We start from the raw sequence: 17,891 nt of genomic DNA, 5'->3' as shown, positions 1-17,891 counted from the left end.
GAGAAACATATAGATTAAATGTACATAGGAGCAAGATACCACTTAGCAATACAGCCAGGTAGTGGCTACTAAGGTTGGGGCCATTCTGATCTCTGAAGAGAGGATGTTCCATAGAGCAGGGGTCACTGCAGAAAAATCTTTAATGATTAATCATTAATGCTGGTGTAAAATGTATATATTTGCAGAAAAGCACCCCTGTTTCGCTGGAAAATTCTCTCCTTCCTGTTTACCTTCTGGGAGATCAATGAGGATCTCCAGCTCTTACCCAACATCTCCCTGGGCTACAACCTCCATGACAACCATTTCAACCCAATCATGACTTCAGATGCCTTGCTAGATTTGCTATCTACCGGAGAGGCAAATATTCCAAACTACAGATGTGGAAATCATAACAGACCCTTAGTAGTTTTGGATGGGTCCAGTGCTGATATTTCCATCCAGATACCAAATATGTTGGGCATTTATAAAATTCCACAGGTTTGTATGTCTCTCTCAGTGTGTGTGTTTGTGTGTGTGTGTGTGTGTGTGTGTGTGTGTGTGTGTGTGTGTGTGTGTCGAGGTCAGCTTTTGAAGCTTTTGAATATGAAGCTTATTGCAATCAGAGTGACACTCTGGAACCATACAGAGAGCAATGGCCAGACCTAAAATACTCTTCTATTTATGTCTCTCCTATTTAGACAGATATACAGATTAACAGAGTTGGAAGGTACCTTACAGGACCTCGAGTCCAACCCCAATCAGTTTCCATCCATTATTCCTTATCTGGTTTTTGAGTGCTTTGGAAAATAGCTTGACTCCCTCCTCTCTGTGGCATCCCCTCAAACATTGGAAGACTACTATCATGTCTCCTCTGGTCCTTCTCTTCACTAGACTAGACACGCCAAGTACTTGCAACCATTCATCATATGTTTTAGCCTCCAGTCCCCTAATCATCTGTGTTGCTCTTTTCTTCACTTTTTCTATAGTCTCAACATCTTTTTATAGTGTGGTAAGCAAAACTGGATGCAGTATTCTAGGTGTGGACTTACTAAGGCTTTACAGAGTTGTATTAGTACCTCACTTGATCTTGATTGAATCCCTCTGTTAATGCAACAAAGGATTGCATTGGCTTTTTGGGCTGCTGCTGCACACTGCTGGCTCATATTTAATTGATCAACTCCAAGATCCCTCTCATAGTTACTGCTAGTAAGCCTGGTTTCACCCAGTCTACATATGTTTTGTTTTTCCTGCCTAAGTGTAAGACTTTACTTTTCTCTACATTGAATTTCATTTTGTTAGATAGGGCCCAGTGTTCAAAGTCTGTCAAGATCTATCTGGATCTTGAGCCTATCATCTAGGGTGTTGGCTGTTCCTGCCAGCTTAGTATCATCCTCAAATTTGCTAAGTTCTCCTTCTAGTCCCTCATCTAAATCATTTATGAAGATATTGAAGAGTACTGGGCATTTGAGAATTTGTGGAAGTAACATCTCAAACTCAGGGTTGTGTGGGAGGAGGTGCAGCCTGTGAATAGACTATACAAACTATCTCCTGAAAATAATCTACTCAGAAATATTGAGGTGTCTTCCACTATTGTATAAGAAACATAATTTTTACCATAGATTTCAGCTATTATTTTGGCTTGAATTTGACTCAGCATAAACCTACACTTTTTTCTTTTTTCTTCAGATCAGTTATACTTTTCTTTCACAGGCTCAGAGTGATAAATCTCTTTTCCCTTTTTTCTATCGAATGGTCCCCAAAGAAGGAGCTCAGTACCCCACAATTATCAAACTGCTCCACCATTTCAGGTGGACAATGGTTAATCTAGTTGCACCAGTCTCTGATGGAGGAGAGAGGTTCATGAGAAGCTTGACTCCTCTGCTTATCAGGAATGGCATTTGTGTGGTTTTATCGCAAAGCATTCCTGTGGCTGTCAATGAAGTACGTATTGATCCTTTCCAATTCTGCAAATGGACGCAAGTCAATGTCTTTGTTTATTTCGCAGCGATTGATACCTTCATAATGGGAATAATGATTGTGCAGAAGATATTTGAATTCTGCACAAAAGCCACAATTGGAAAAGTCTGGCTCACTTCAGCTATGTGGGATATTACTTCCGATTTACAGTATAATTCACAGGTTATTCCATTCATCTATGGCTATATTTCCTTCTTGATCCAGAATGGCAGAAATGCCAAACATAACGATTTTAGATCTATTTATTATTCTGCCATAGACTTTATGGACAAAGTGTTTCATTGCTCCTATTTCAAGCATGGCTTGTCTGTGAAAGGCTGGACAAGATGCCCAGAGAATAAGGATATAGAAGCTCTGCCCCAGGAGAAGACTGAAAGAATCCTGTCTCAGGACAGCTACATCATCCATCGCTCCATCTGGAGTGTGGCCAGAGCCTTAAATGCTGCGTATTCATACAAATCCAAGAGGAAAGTGAATGATAATAAAGATCGGTTGGCTGCTCAGCAATTGCAGTCATGGCAGGTATTCCCTTTTGTCTGTGGTACCATTCTTTTCTATTTTTAAAAAAATTGGAAGTTCATTATTTCATTGAGAGATTTCACTTTCTTGATTCTAGTTCTGGACTAACTGCATGCATTTTCTCCTTTCTGGCTCTCTTTCCAGCTACCATTAATTTTCCTCTACTTTTATTTTTCAGACCTTCATTAAAATTTGAATAGAGAGTAAGCTTCTTCTGTCAATGCATTGGCTTAGTGGCTAAGATGCTGAGCTTGTCGATCAGAAAGGTCGGCAGTTCGGCGGTTCGAATCCCTAGCGCCAAGTAATGGAGTGAGCTCCCATTACTTGTCCCAGCTTTTTCCAACCTAGCAGTTCAAAAGCATGTAAGGGATGCAGATGCTCAGTGGCTAAAATGCTGAGCTTGTTGATCAGAAAGGTTGGCAATTTGGCGGTTCGAATCCCTAGTGCCAAGTAATGGAGTGAAATCCCGTTACTTGTCCCAGCAGTTCGAAAGCATTTTAAAAATGCAAGTAGAAAAAATAGAAACCACCTTTGGTGGGAAGGTAACAGCATTCTGTGCACCTTCGATATTTAGTCATGCTGGCCACATGACCACAGAGAGGTTTTCGGATAGCGCTGGCTCTTGGCTTTGAAACAGAGATGAGCACCGCTCCCTAGAGTCGGGAATGACTAGCACATATGTGTGAGGGGAACCTTTAAAATTGGATTACAAATTATTTCCCTTCATTGGTTCCTTCCTCCATCTTCAGAAGAAGAAAGTGGTCAAGAAGCAACTGAGGCATTTCCTGGAAAGATTGATGGTCCCACAAGTACTGACCTTCATCATTTGTCAGGACTGTTGTAGTCAATTTAAGATCTCAGATAGTAATTTTAAGTAACCTTAATAAAGGCATTAATTGGGTCAATTGCACCTGTACAGAAATCCCTTCTAATAATAAGCATTATTTTAAGTATCTATTTGGAACTTTACAAGTATTCCTGTCCTGTTTTCTGTGTTCTCCTCTCATCTTTGTTATTTCAGCTTCATCATTTCCTGCAAAACCTTTTCAAGCTATACAATAACTCATTGGATAGATTATATTTGGATCAGAGTGGAGAGTTGGCTGCTGATCTTGATATCATGAGTTCAATCCAGTTTCCCAACAAGTCAGTTTTCCGGTCAAAATTTGGAAGCCTAGCAAGACAAGGATCAGGAGAAGCCATGTTTACTGTTGACCAGGATGCAATGGTGTCCCCCAAATGGCTCAACCAGGTGAAGCATATATTTATTCTCCAGTTCTTTAAAACTTCACAGGAAGGCCAAAACTGCTCTCTTGAAATTTGATTCTAATGGCATTATCTTTCAGGACTGATTCTGTTGCTCTGCTTCCACTTCTGACACTCCAATGAATTAGGGAGGTGTCTGTCTGAACTATTTCCAAGAGTTCTTGCTCTGCACTTACAAATGTTTCAGACTCCTTTGCCTTGAGAACCATATTTCCATATGCCAGGGGCCCTACAGATGGTCCTATAACTCATCTCTGTCCAGCAAAGTCTGGGTCAATTTAGACAGAGCCACCAGCTGGCTATCAGAAGTAACAAGAATACACCCCACACATTTCATACACATTGTCCTTGATGTTCCTTCTATTTTCCTTTAGTCTCTTCCTAAATCCAAGTGTGTGGAGAGCTGCCATCCAGGATTCGTCAAGGTACCTCGGGAAGGGGAATTCCTTTGCTGCTACAATTGTGTTCCTTGTGGAGAAGGGACCATCTCCACTCAGGAAGGTAAGTAGCTTTGAAGGATAAGTACCACTAGTGGGAGTGGTCTCCATGGTCTCTCACAGTGTTCAGTGGGAGAGTCGGATTTCTCAGATGGGGGTCTTTCATTTTTGTCCTCCTTGCCTTAAGATCCAGAACTAGTTTCATAAAGTAAATTGCGAGAAATCATCTGGGAACAAGACAGCTCTCCATCCAGTCCTTCTTTTTCCTTTTATCACCTTTGCAGTATTACTAAAAGAGAACCTTTACATGAAAAAGGATATAAATTTGCACATTCAATGCTGATATTATTTCAGCAAGGTTTGTCCACAAATTCAAGAGGGGACATTTAGAGAAAGGTGTTAAAAACACAGCCACATGAAAAATAATATTTTAAAGTAGATAAGATTTTCAGGAAAAGGCAGCTTTGAATGAAATTGATTGTTCAGAAAATATATAAAGCAAAATCTATGGAATTGACCCATTTTACATGATGCAGAGATGATAGTGGTGGACAAGGTAGACAGAAGCAGAAAATGTCAACATTTCAGGAAGTGGATAAATCATTTTTATCTCATTTCTCTTATTTGCAGATGCAAAAGTGTGCATCAAATGTCCAGAGGATCAGCATCCAAATGAGAAACAAGATCAGTGCATCCCCAAGATCATAACCTTTTTATCATACAGAGGACCTCTGGGGATGATCCTGACTTCCTTTGTCCTCTTCTTGTCTTTAGTCACACTGCTTGTCTTAACTATCTTTATAAGACACTTGGAAACTCCACTAGTCAAGGCCAACAATCGAAACCTCTCGTATATCCTCCTCATCTCCTTGTTGTTTTCCTTCCTGACCTCCTTCCTTTTCATTGGCCAGCCAAGGAAAGCTGCTTGTTTTCTCCGTCAAACCATTTTCAGTATCGTTTTCTCAACTGCTGTCTCCTCAGTCTTGGCCAAGACAATCACAGTAGTGTTGGCCTTCCTGGCCACAAAACCAGGCAACACCATGAGGAGGTGGATGGGGAAGACTCTGGCCAACTCCCTTGTCCTTTCTTGTTCTGGGATCCAAGCTCTCATTTGTTCCATATGGTTAGTAGTCTCTCCCCCCTTCCCTGACTCTGACTTGCACTCTCTGCCTGGAGAAATCATCCTGCAGTGCAATGAAGGGTCGGTTATCATGTTTTATGTAGCCCTGGGCTACATGGGTTTCCTGGCTGGCATCTGCTTTATTGTGGCTTTCCTTGCCAGGAATCTCCCTGGGACCTTCAACGAAGCCAAGCTGATCACTTTCAGCATGTTGGTCTTCTGCAGTGTTTGGGTGAGTTTTGTACCCACCTATTTGAGCACCAAGGGGAAATACATGGTGGCTGTACAGGTCTTCTCCATCTTGGCATCTGGTGCAGGGCTACTGGGCTGCATCTTCATCCCAAAGTGCTATATAATTATTCTGAGGCCAGATCTCAACACAAAGGAGCAGCTTATATTAAAAGTCAAATAAGAATCCTGGGGATGCAATTTTGTTTGTAATTTAAGATGATAATTTAGTATTCTTCATGGCAAAACAATTTTATTTTGTATTTTACATTTTAAAAACTTAACCTCCATCTTTTTCTCTACCATTCTGGATTAATTTGAGTTATGGTGATAAAAACAAAATAGAAGACTCTTCCAAATGATATTTTACAAACATAGGCCTCAAAATATATTATTCTGTAGATTTTGGTTTTTATTCCCAGGAATTATTCTTACTTTTCTTTAAATCTTTTCCTTCTACTTTATTTACAATTCAACAATCCTTTTCACCTTACAACTTCAGGACACATTCACTGAAAAACACAACAATGTATGATTATATCTGGGCAAACTAAATGTAAAACTAAATGAAATTAAACAAGGAAAATAAAATTAATAAAATGAATGTAGGTTATACTGTGTTTGATATTTCTTGTTGTATCTCATCTGGAGTTCACCAACATTGGTGTAGGCTGGAAACATTGTTAGTAAAGTGATCCATCAATGGAAATTTTCAAGAAGATGCTAGATGACCATTTGTCCAAATTGTATTGTGTCTCCTGCTTGAGCAGGGGGTTGGACTAGAAGACCTCTAAGGTCCCTTCCAGCTCTATCATTCTATGTTTTATTCCTTGCTGTCAAGAAATCATTGCCTCTCTGAGGCTAAGAAATGATTGTGGGTTCCTCAGTTTATCTGATTTTGAGACACCAATTTCCATTTTTGGTCCAAGTGGACAGGAAAAAGTGTAATTTAGGAACTAAAGTATTTATCTTAATGATTTGTTTAAATATGTTTTCTGTTTGATTAAATACAAAAACTGCCTATTCTTGTGTGATTTCTACCAGCCTTTCCATGGGGACATATTCAGTTTTGCATATCTATCAAAAACTATGAGCAAGATTTATTTTTTTCCCCAATTCTCAAAACTTGATTAGTATCTGAATTACAAGAATAGTTGATGTTCAGTCTTTGTTTGGAGTCTGTGAGTCTGACATTCCACCAAGTATTAAGTAAGGACTATCCTATGGATTTCTTTTGACTTGACATTGGATTCTGTCTTGACAATAATCTCCAATATATGTACATTTTAATGAACCATTGTGGACCAGACTATTTCTCTGTCTCAAAGACACCTGAGATGCTCTCTTATTCGATGGGATCCATTACAAGAGTGAAACCCGTGAAACTCTATTGAAAACTTAAACATATTTTCAGAGTGGGAATCTTGAAGTTATTCAAAGCATGGACTAAGATACACCATGTTGCTAACAATGTTAAAATGATGTCAAGAGATTGGAGATAAAAAGTCACCAAAAAACTGTACAGAGTATTTGACTTTGCAATACATTTTTATTGTAATATTTTTATTGATTAAACTAAATGTCATTTATTAGTATACCAGCGATTATTAATAATATACATAATACTTTTCCCCACTTTACTATATTCTTTTTCTTATTTTAATTTCTGCATGTTTAACTTTGAACATTTTAAATGTTTTATTATATATTGCTTTATATCTATATATCTTTTTTCCCAATATAAATTTAAAAAAAAAAGTAGGTAAATAGTAATAGAGCGCTATGTAACAAAATCAAATTCAATGGTGAAAAAAATAAGATTCTACATTTAGACAAGAAAAACAAAATGCACAGGTAGAGTATAGTTGGCACCTCACTCAATAGTAGTAACTGTGAGAGGGATCTTGGAGTCATAGTAGACAATCATTTAAATGTGCTGCAGCTGCCAAAAAAGCCAACACAATTCTAGACAACATTAAAAAAGGATACAATCAAGATCACGTGAAGTGTTAAGCAGCGGTGGGTTTCCAATTTTTTTACTACTGGTTCGGACGTATGAATGTGCTTCTGCCATTGCACAGAAGCGTCCGGGTGGGTGGGCAGAGCCTCAGGAATGATCCAGGAACAACCCACCTCTGGTATTAATGCCACTTTATAATGCCTTGGTAAGGCCACACTTGGAATACTGCAACCAGTTTTGGTTGCCACAATGTAAAAAAAAAAGATGTTGAGACTCTAGAAATAATGCAGAGAAAAGCAACAACGATTAGGGAACTGGAGGCTAAAACATATAAAGAATGGTTGCTGGAACTGTAGATGTCTAGTCTTATGAAAAAGGACCAGTAGGGGTGACATGATAGCAGTATTACAATATCTCAGAGACTGCCACATATAAGAGGGAGTCAAACTATTTTACAAAGCACCTGAGGGCAGGACAAGAAGCAATGGATGGAAACTAATGAAGGAGAGAAGAAACCTTGAACCAAGGCGAAATTTCCTGACCATTAGAATAATTAACCAGTAGAACAACTTGCCATCCAAAGTTGTGAATGCTCCAACACTGGACATTTTAAAGGAAATATTGGGCAACCCTTTGTCTGAAATGGTATGGAGTTTCTGCCTAAGCAGGAGGTTTAACTAAAAGATCTCCAAGGTCCCTTCCAATTCTGTAATTCTAATTCTAATAATCCTAATTCTAATAATCCTAATTCTAATAATCCTAATTCTAATAATCCTAATTCTAATAATCCTAATTCTAATAATCCTAATTCTAATAATCCTAATTCTAATAATCCTAATTCTAATAGTCCTAATTCTAAATGATTTTATCTGAGATTCTCAGTGTTTTCTACTAGCAAAGTATGAACTTCACAAAAAATATCCTCTTATCCTCTTTTCTTAAGAAGAAGTAGTAGTAGTAGCAGCAGCAGCAGCAGCAGCAGCAGTAGTAGTAGTAGTAGTAGTAGTAGTAGTTCTTCTTCTTCTTCTTCTTCTTCTTCTTCTTCATCATCATCATCATCATCATCATCATCATCATCATCATCATCATCATCATCATCATCATCTTAACCATTGTCTATCCATTGCAGGGTGAAGGCCTTTTCTTCCTGTTTCCAACCAATATAGTCCTGAGCTTTCTTTTGCCAACTGGACCTGCAATACTCACTGATGTCATTGATGCATCTTGTTCTAGATCTCTTTTGTGGACACTTTTTATCAAGTGGGACGATTCTATTATTACCTTCATCCACCTGCCATCAGTTCTTCTTGCTATATGACAGCCCATTTCCATTTCCATTCTTTTACACTCTTAATGTCATTATATATTTTTGTTCGATTTCTAATCCATGTGCAGGTCTTTCTATCTTGTCTTGTAATGCTGAGCTTTCAATGTCTTGTAATGCTCACCTTTCCATGGCTCTTTGTGCCACTCCCATAGCTTTTGTATCGATTGTGAGGTTAGTGTCCATGTTTCACTGACATACAGTAGATTAGAGCAGGTTGCACACACTGACTGAAAACTTTTTTCTGCAGGCATGGGGGGAGTTTGCTCTTGAAAATTATGCTTAATTTGTGAAATGCCTGTCAACCACATTTAACATGCCATTCAATTTCATTCATTGTATCTCCTTCCATTGAGGCCAAGGTATATGTAATAGTATACTATGTCTAGTTCTCCTCCAAATACAAAAAAATATTCTGGCTGGTGAATTTATTGAACATAACCTGGCTCTTTTTCAGGTTTATTTTTAAGCCAAGTGGTTCTCTTGCTTTGTACAGTTCTTGTATGTTTCTTTGTAGCTCTTCTGAATCTTGTGAGAAGAGAACAATATCATCTGCAAATCTTAAGTGATTTCTTCAAGGCAGATGGGGTAGGAAAACTATTGGAAAAAAGTCCAGGATCATCTTTCAAGTCTAATCCTGAGTTATCACTTCAATACCAACTTTAATTTAAAGTAGTTACTGAATCGGCTGTAGTTGCCTCTGCCCGGCCCATTTCCATATTTTTATAAGTGATCATTCACATTCAGTGCCTGATCCTTATAGGAAGAGAGAATGACTTGATTTTAGAATTGCTTTTCTGAGTCGTGGTCTGGTCTGCTGCTCAGTGATCCAAAGTCCTCTTTTCTGATGAGAGCAACTTTTGCATCTCATTTGGAAACCAAGGACCCAGAGTATGGAGGAAGAATGGAGAGGCACACACTGCAAGATGCTTGAAGACCAGTGTGAAGTTTCCACAGTCTGTGTTGATTTGGGGAGCCATGTCACCTGCTGGTGTTGGTCCACTGTGCTTCTTTAAGTCCAGGGTCAACACAGCCGTCTACCAGGAGATTTTGGAGCACTTCATGCTTCCTTCCGCAGATGAGCTTTATGGAGATGCTGACTTCATTTTCCAGCAGGACTTGACATCTGCCCACACTGCCAAAAGCACCAAAACCTGGTTCAATGACCATGGAATTACTGTGCTTGATTGGCCAGCAAACCCATCTGACCTGAATCCCATAAAGAATCTTTGGGGCATTGCCAAGAGAAAGATGAGACACATGAGACTGAACAATGCAGAAAACCAGAAGGCCGCTATTGAAGCATCCTGGTCTTCCACAATATCTCAGCAGTGCCATAGGCTGATAGCTTCCATGCCATGCCAAATTGAGGCAGTAATTGCTGCAAAAGGGGCCCAAACCAAGTACTGAGTACATATGCATGCTTATACTTTTCAAAGGTCCGATATTGTTCCATGTACAATCCTTGTTTTATTGATTGCATTTCTGAGATTGTGGATTTGGGGTTTTCATGAGCTGTAAGCCATAATCATCACAATTATGACAAATCATGGCTTGAACTATCTTGCTTTGCATATAATGTGTCTTATCTCATATATTAGTTTCACCTTTTAAGTTGTATTACTGAAATAAATGAACTTTTGCACAATATTCTTATTTTTTGAGTTTCACCTGTATATTGTAAATGACTTGAAGAGAAGTAAAGCTCTTTCTACCATCTTTACTATTCCAAAAGTATCTCCAATGGTGGTATCATCTACTAGCAGGTTCATTTACGTGTATCAATTGCTCTGATCTCAGATATAACACTGTATTCTTCATTGTTTTTTCAGATCAGTTTTGAATTACTTTCAGATTCGTTCAACGCTAAAATTCAATTGCCCTTTTATCATTGGCTTTTCCCCAAAAAAGGGATCATCTACATAGGAATCATCCAAATGCTCCTCCATTTCAGATGGACCTTGATTGGCCTTTTTGCTTCTGACACAGAAAATGGAGAAAATTTCATGAGGACCTTGACTCCTTTGCTTGTCAAGAGTGGAATTTGTGTTGTTAAAGCACAACAGTTATCCAAAACTGGACATACAGCATTCCTCAGGGATGCCCTCTCTAAGTGGAGACAAGTCAATGTCTTTCTTCACTACATAGAATATGGTGCCATTTTGGACAGAATTATTCCTTTCCATTTAACTTTGATATGTTTGCCAGGGCCCATTGAAAGGAAAGTCTGGGTCACAACACTCATTGGACTATATCCACTGAGAAATGACGGATATCTTAAATATGTGAATAGCATCTTGACAGTTGGTTTTCAGGAAAAAAAGGTACATGAATTATGCCTTTTAATCCACATTCTTTCTTGAATCACCCTTTGGAGATCAGTCTTTTTACTGTTCTTTTTCAAAGCACGTATTTTCTGTAGGCGGCCTTTGCATGCCTCATTTCCCACCCATTCCAGGTGGCGAGGATTTGAAGTCAAAAATGGAACTCGTGAAGGCAGCAATAGCCAATGGCAATCCCTGCAGCCTGAAACAGCTGATCACTGGGAGGCTGATCCAACCAAAAAATAAGCTGCTTGTGCTAATCAGGCTGTGCTGAAATTGAAACGGAAGCATGCTGTTTACTGCAACGAGGCAAATTACTGGAAGGCAAAGGCAGATATTTTTTTCCTTGTGCTAATCAGTCTAAACTGAAACTGAAACAGGCTGTTTGCTGTTTTCTGCAAGGAGGCAAATTGATGGGAGGCAGAGGTAGATTTTTTTCTTATTTTCCTCCACAAAAGCTAGGTGCATCTTATACTCCGAAAAATATGGTAATTCATTTATTTTACCATTTGTTTTTTATTTATTTATTATTTTTAAAAATACACACACACACACACACACAAAACTTAGACGTATACTACATTTACACAATACAATACGAATGTTCTTTCTAATAGCAATTATCAATCGATACCACTCATCTTATATTATTTCCCCTTCTATTGTATTTCATTTGGATTTCACCATTCTTAACCCTCTTATTTTAGTCATAACTATTATTTTTTGACTTTTGTTATATTCCTTCATTGATTCTTGTTTCTTTCCTCCATACACCTATACCATTTATCCCATATCTGGTAGAATTCTGATTCTTCTTTTCCCTGGATTTTTTTAGTTAGTTTGTCCATTTCAGCACAATCCATCACCTTTCTTATTATTTCATCTTCGCTTGGAATTAATTTGTTTTTCCATTTCTGGGCAAAGGCAATCCTTGCTGCTGTAATTATATGTAGTATTAAATATTGGATTTATTTTTGGTATTTTGCAGACATAATTCCTAATAAAAAAACTTCAGGTTTCCATTCTATTTTAACCCGTTATTGCCTCCAGCCAATTTTTGATCCTTTTCCAAAAAAATTTAGCCTCCTCACAGGTCCACCATAAAGGGTAATATGTTCCATGTATTGAGTTGCATTTCCAACAATTTGGGGAGGTATTTGTTAAGATTTTAGCTAGCCAGGTGCCATCTGTAAAACATTTTGTACTGGTTTCCCTTGTATGCAACTGATAGTGTCATTTTTAAGTTTGTTTCCCAAACATTTCCCATTTGTCTAATTCAATATTATAGCCAAAGTTCTGCGCCCATTTTATCATTTGTTCTTTCACAATTTCCTCTTCCATTTTATACTTCAGGAGGAATTTATATATTCTCCCTATCCTCTTACTATCTGAGCTTTGAATAATTTTATCCAATTTGTGTGGTTCTGTTTCGATGTCATATAATTTAGTATCTTTATTGTATTTAGTTTTGATTTGAAGATAAGTTAGCCAGTCAACTTTCATGTTCTGATCTGCCAATTCTTCAATTGTTTTTAATTTTCCCTGTCTATAAATTAAGTCTTTGTATCTTAGCATTTTGTTCAAATCTATAAAATTTGGGTGAGTCGTCCTTTCTGTCAGTGATAGCCAATTCGGGATTTTCACATAGTGGATTTTTTTGATTTTGAGCCATTTTTCCTCTGATTAAATGATTTTGAAAGTATTTGTGCTGAAATAGAAACTGAAGCATGCTGTTTGCTGCATGGAGGCAAATTGATGGGAGGCAGAGGTAGATATTTTTTCTTGCCCCCCCCCAAAAAAAAGCTAGGTGCATCTTATAGTCTGAAAAATATGGTAATTCATTTATTTTACCATTTGTTAATTATGTTGAATTTAATTTCATTAGTTTTACACATTTCATAAGTTTATTTCCTTTAGTTTTAAATAGTTTTAATTGTCAAAGTGATGCAAAGGAAGCATACAAGCCTAATAACAGCAATGAAAAATTAAATGTAATGTACCTCAGAAACAATTTTAATATCATTTCCCAACTTTTATCATTAGATGTTCCTTTGTGTTCAGATCTGGCCTCAGGAGGATAATGTAGCATTTGGGGAAGAAGATGCATCCCAGAAGTCCAGCACTGGAAACCAAGATGGAGAAGACTTGAACAGCCACCATGTATTTCCCCTTTGTGTTCAGATAGGAAGGCAGAAAGGAGATCCAGACACTGCAGAAGACCAGCATGCTGAAGGTGATCAGCTTGGCTTCATTGAAGGCCCCAGGCAGGTTCCTGGCTAGGAAAGCCACCAAAAAACAGATGGCTGCTAGGAAACACATATAGCCAAGGACAATATAAAACATGGTGACGGAGCCTTCGTTGCATTGAAGGATGATCTCTCTAGGTTGGGAGTAGAGGTCAGATTCAGGGAATGGGGGAAAGACTCCCAACCATAGGGCACAGATGAATGTTTGGACACCAGAACCAGAAAGGATAATGGAATTGGCCAAGCTCCTCCCCAACCATCTCTTCACTCTGTCCCCTGGTTTCGTAGCAAGGAAGGCCAATACTACTGTGATTGTTTTGGCCAACACAGAAGACACGGCTATTGAGAAAACAATGCTGAACACGGTTTGTCGGAGAAGACAGGTGGCTTTCCTTGGTTGTCCAATGAAGAGAAAGGAGGACAAAAAGCAAAGCAGGAGAGAGATTAGTAGGATGAAGGAGAGGTCCCGATTGTTGGCTTTGACAATGGGGGTTTCTAAGTATTTAAGGAATATGGTTAAAATGAACCCTGTTGTTAGGAAGAAGAGTAGGGCAAAGGTGACCAGGATAATTCCCAGATGCTCTTCATGGGATAGAAAAATTATTCTTTTGGGGATACATTGGACTCGCTTCTCAGTTGGATATTGATCATCTGGGCACTTGGTGCACTTTTCAGTATCTGAGAAAACAGAAAGAAATCTTTCTTATATAGTCTCATCTTTTGAATTTCAAGAAATACTTTCTTTCGGTGCCAGCTGATACCAAGAGACAGCAAAGCCATAGGAAATGATAAGTGGGAGCATACACACACACACACACACACACACACACACACACACACACACACACACACAAAGGAAAAGAATCAATCTCCAGAATTTTAGTGTAGTGGGAGCCTTTCTGTTACATCACTATTTAAATAGGAACGTCTGTTTACTGTATTTGCTTCTGGGTTGTCTCACATAGTTACACTGTGTGCACTCTGACAATTCCATTCTATTCCATTCTATTCTATTTTTTAAAAAAGAAAGAATAATTCCAAATTAAAAAATAGGAGAGAGATTGCCTCTAGCAGAAGTGAATGCACCATATACTTCTATCTCTTCCATTCCCATTCTTCAGGATGTTTTGATTTTCCTTGCTTTTTGGAAGAAAAGGTTGAAAATAAAGAACAACCTATCTTGTATGTCATGCTCCTTGATCAAGATGAATCCAGTATCCTGCCCTCTAGAGTTACCTACCTTCCTGAATAGAGATGGTCCCTTCTGGACAAGGAACACAGTCATAGCAGCAGACTGGCTCTCCTTCACGAGCTCTCTTGAAAAATCCAGCATGACAATTTCCCACACATTTGGATTGAGGCAGAGACTAAGAAGAAAAACAGGGCACATAAAAATATGTTAGGATTCATCATCCATTGAGAAATTTGGTCAACATGAGTATTAGCCAAATTGTCTCTGAGTTCCAGTTACATAAATATGAAATCTGAAAGCAGTTCCTAATAGTTTCCAGAAACACAACTACTGACAGATTCTACCTTTACTTCTTCCCTTTTGCTTCTGGCATATCACATTGCAAGCAATGTGGTTATGTGGTTTCTACATAATCAAATCTGAGGGATGGAAAAGATTTAAAAAGATTTTAGAAAATATTTAAGTACTGAGTGCCAACCACTGGATTACTCCTCAATTCCTTATAAACATGCATCCTTACAATCCAGAGGCAAAATCTAAGGAGTATTTTTTCCCCAAAAGTTATCTCATTGCTTTAGACATCAAGTAGTCTCTTCTTTGGGCCAAAGTCATGTTTCAGTGCAATCAATTTTCTGGGCCAAAACTTTATTCACTTATGATTATTGTATTCAGTGCTTTGGACCTCCTTCCTAGGAGCAGAAATCCTATTGCTCTATCCCAGTGGGGTGAAAGTGACTCATGGTTAACTTTGACCAGGACCTCCTAGGAAGAAGGTCCAAGGCTTAAAAAGATAACAGACTATGGACCTTCCCTTTAAGAGACACTATCTCCAACCAGGACAAGCTGAATCCTAGTGCCAAAACTTGTTTCTCATTGGGACCACCTGGACCTCCATCTACCATGTTTCCCCAAAAATATGACATGTCCTGAAAATAAGACCATGTCAGATTTTTAGGGTGGACAAAAATGTAAGCCCTGCCCCCAAAATAAGCCCCTTGGGCAATCCCACCTCTGGCCAGGCAGAGTGCCACTTACTGACCAAATGGTATCCTGAAGGCACCAAGCTGCGAGAGCCAGGGGAAAGGTGCTTGTGTGGCTTGGCACTTTCAAGATACCTCTAGGTCAGTGAATGGTGCTTTGCTGGGTTGGAGAGGGGGGTTGCTGGGCAGTTGCTTTCTTTGAGCGGGCTCCCAAAGAGCCGGGCTCAGCCTCAGGGGTGAACAGCTATGTTACGCTGTTGCAGCAGTGCAACACAACAGTCATGAGGTAACCACACTGATAAGCAGCTGCCTGGCAACCCCCCCTCCAGCCAGCAGAGCACCATTCACTGATTTATTGGTATCCCAATGTCATGAAGTCATGGGAGCCGCAAAGGAACAGGCACTTGAGTGGCTTGGTGCCTTTGGGATAATTCTGGGTCAATGAGTGATGCTCTGCCCAGCTGGAGAGGGACATTGCATGAGTGTCTGCTTTCCCCCCCACTCACACGCCTCCCAGCCTCACCACAGCCCATGGCCAGCTCTCCCTGCAGGATGAGGGCACCGGTGGTGCTGCCATCCCAGCACTGAGGATGGCTTCTTCTGTGGGTTCCAAACCCTGGAGGTCTGCTGCTGAGTCTTCCGGCAGCTGGGGCAGAGAGTCTTCTGGCAATGGCCACTCTGGGAATGGACTTTATGGTTGTGGGAAGACTGCCAGAAAACTTGGCAGTGGACTTCTGGTGTTTGGAAGCCACAGAAGAAGCCATCCTCAGTGCTGGAATGGTGGAAGTGGCGGTGGCAGTGCCCTGCCCCTGCAGGGAGAGCTGGCCCTGTTCATAGTGAAGCTGGGAAGCGCACAAGTGGGGGGCAGAACATGTGCCTGCACAAACCTCTCTCCAGCCAAGTAGAGCACCACTCACTGACCCAGTGCTATCCTGAAGGCGCCAAGCCGTGTGAGTGTCTGTTCCCCCCTGTCTCCCCCAGCTTGGTGCCTTCTGGATACCGCTAAGTCGATGAGTGGTGCTTTGCCCGTCTGGAGAGGTGGGTTGCCAGGTGGCTTTTCCTGAGCATGGTCACCTCATGGCTGCTCTGTTGCACTGCTGAGACAGCATATCACAGTCGTTCACCCCTCAGGCTCTTTGGGAGCCTGATCGTAAGAGAGCAGCTGGCCAGCAACCCCAAAACAATACCCCCCCCCAATAATAAGGCCAAGGCCATATTTTGGGGGCCAAAAGAAAATAAGACCCTATCTGATTTTTGAGAAAACACAATAGTCTTGACTGAGTTACATTTAGTTTTAACCTGAACTCAAGAACTGGTCAACAGAGTTGCTTTGTTGTTTTCTAAATGTAGCCAAGAAAGAAGTGAGTTCAATGCTATCAGAATCACAATCCCCAGCATCTAAGGGATTTTCACACATTTTATTAGAGATACCAGATTGAAGAGGGGACAAAAAAGGACCATGATCTGTTTCTTGAAAAGTATAGTCAACCAACGTCCCATAAATCAACCACGTTACAAAGTATAACATCTGAAGAACACTGTGGTCAAGTGTACTGAAGACTCTCAACCCACCTAAAAATACTACAGTCAAAGGGTGCCAATCTTCACATTTAATTCTCAGTTGAAATTCATCCACCTTAGTAAACTATTACTGTTACCAACATACTGTAGTATGTTGAGTAGGCTTTGGAAAATAGAGAAAAGGTCCCAATATTTCTCCTACCTTGTTGAGCAACTTTAGCTGTGAAAGAGCATCTTCGTCGATAATAAGTCTCTGTCTTTCAAAACTCCCCAGCTGTTGTTCAGTGGGATGCTTCCTGGGGTACATCAACAAGCTCATGATCTTCAGATCTGCTAGTAGATCACCATTTTGGTTGAAATATAATTTCAGATGGGAAAGATTGGAAAAATCATTCTTCCTCAGAAAGGGGTGGAACTGAAATGAAAATATCTCAGAAACCTAAAAGTGGAAATCTTAGTTTCTTATCCCACAAAGTCTTTTCACATGTTAACTTCTAAAATTTTCTAACTTGCAAATATGCTTTGGGGGGAGGGGGACATGTGTGACAACTATTTTAAAACACCAGAAAATATATAATATTTTATATTGACCAATATATACTGTATATTGACCAAATAAATAATTGACAAAAACTTGTTAATTATAGGGAACATTCTATAGCTTATTCACTCTTTCAAAACAACAGAGTGATTCCCAGAAAGCATAGATTTGTCAAGAAAAAAATTATCAGGTTAATTTTCTCCCAAGTAGAGCAGATGGAAAACACAACGAGATAAGTTAATTCTACTTTAATATATTAACCGATTCTTCCAAGACT

General features: G+C 39.4%; 2 protein-coding genes across 2 annotated transcripts; one reads left to right on the top strand and one right to left on the bottom strand.

Annotated features, from left to right (window-relative positions):
• The first annotated feature begins 315 nt into the window (after window positions 1-315).
• Window positions 316-5,710, top strand: LOC148047052 (vomeronasal type-2 receptor 26-like). Its single transcript, XM_087707705.1, has 5 exons — window positions 316-477; window positions 1,666-2,478; window positions 3,497-3,727; window positions 4,116-4,242; window positions 4,809-5,710. The coding sequence occupies exons 1-5, from the start codon at window positions 316-318 to the stop codon at window positions 5,708-5,710; spliced, it is 2,235 nt and encodes a 744-aa protein (XP_087563831.1).
• Window positions 5,711-13,108: 7,398 nt separating this feature from the next.
• Window positions 13,109-17,482, bottom strand: LOC148047051 (G protein-coupled receptor family C group 6 member A-like). The gene is made up of 3 exons (XM_087707755.1): window positions 17,276-17,482; window positions 14,621-14,747; window positions 13,109-13,410 (listed from the first exon to the last, which is right to left on the bottom strand). Exons 1-3 carry the CDS (start codon window positions 17,390-17,392, stop codon window positions 13,154-13,156), a joined length of 501 nt encoding a protein of 166 aa, XP_087563881.1. The 5' UTR covers window positions 17,393-17,482; the 3' UTR covers window positions 13,109-13,153.
• Window positions 17,483-17,891: the final 409 nt, after the last annotated feature.

The sequence above is a fragment of the Thamnophis sirtalis genome, unplaced genomic scaffold (assembly GCF_051295495.1).
Source record: "Thamnophis sirtalis isolate CommonGarterSnake01/CBP01778 unplaced genomic scaffold, rThaSir2_p1.2 scaffold_3, whole genome shotgun sequence".
Lineage (NCBI taxonomy): Eukaryota > Metazoa > Chordata > Lepidosauria > Squamata > Natricidae > Thamnophis > Thamnophis sirtalis.
Note: the sequence above shows the minus strand (reverse complement) of the source record. Positions and strands in the feature narration are given on the sequence as shown.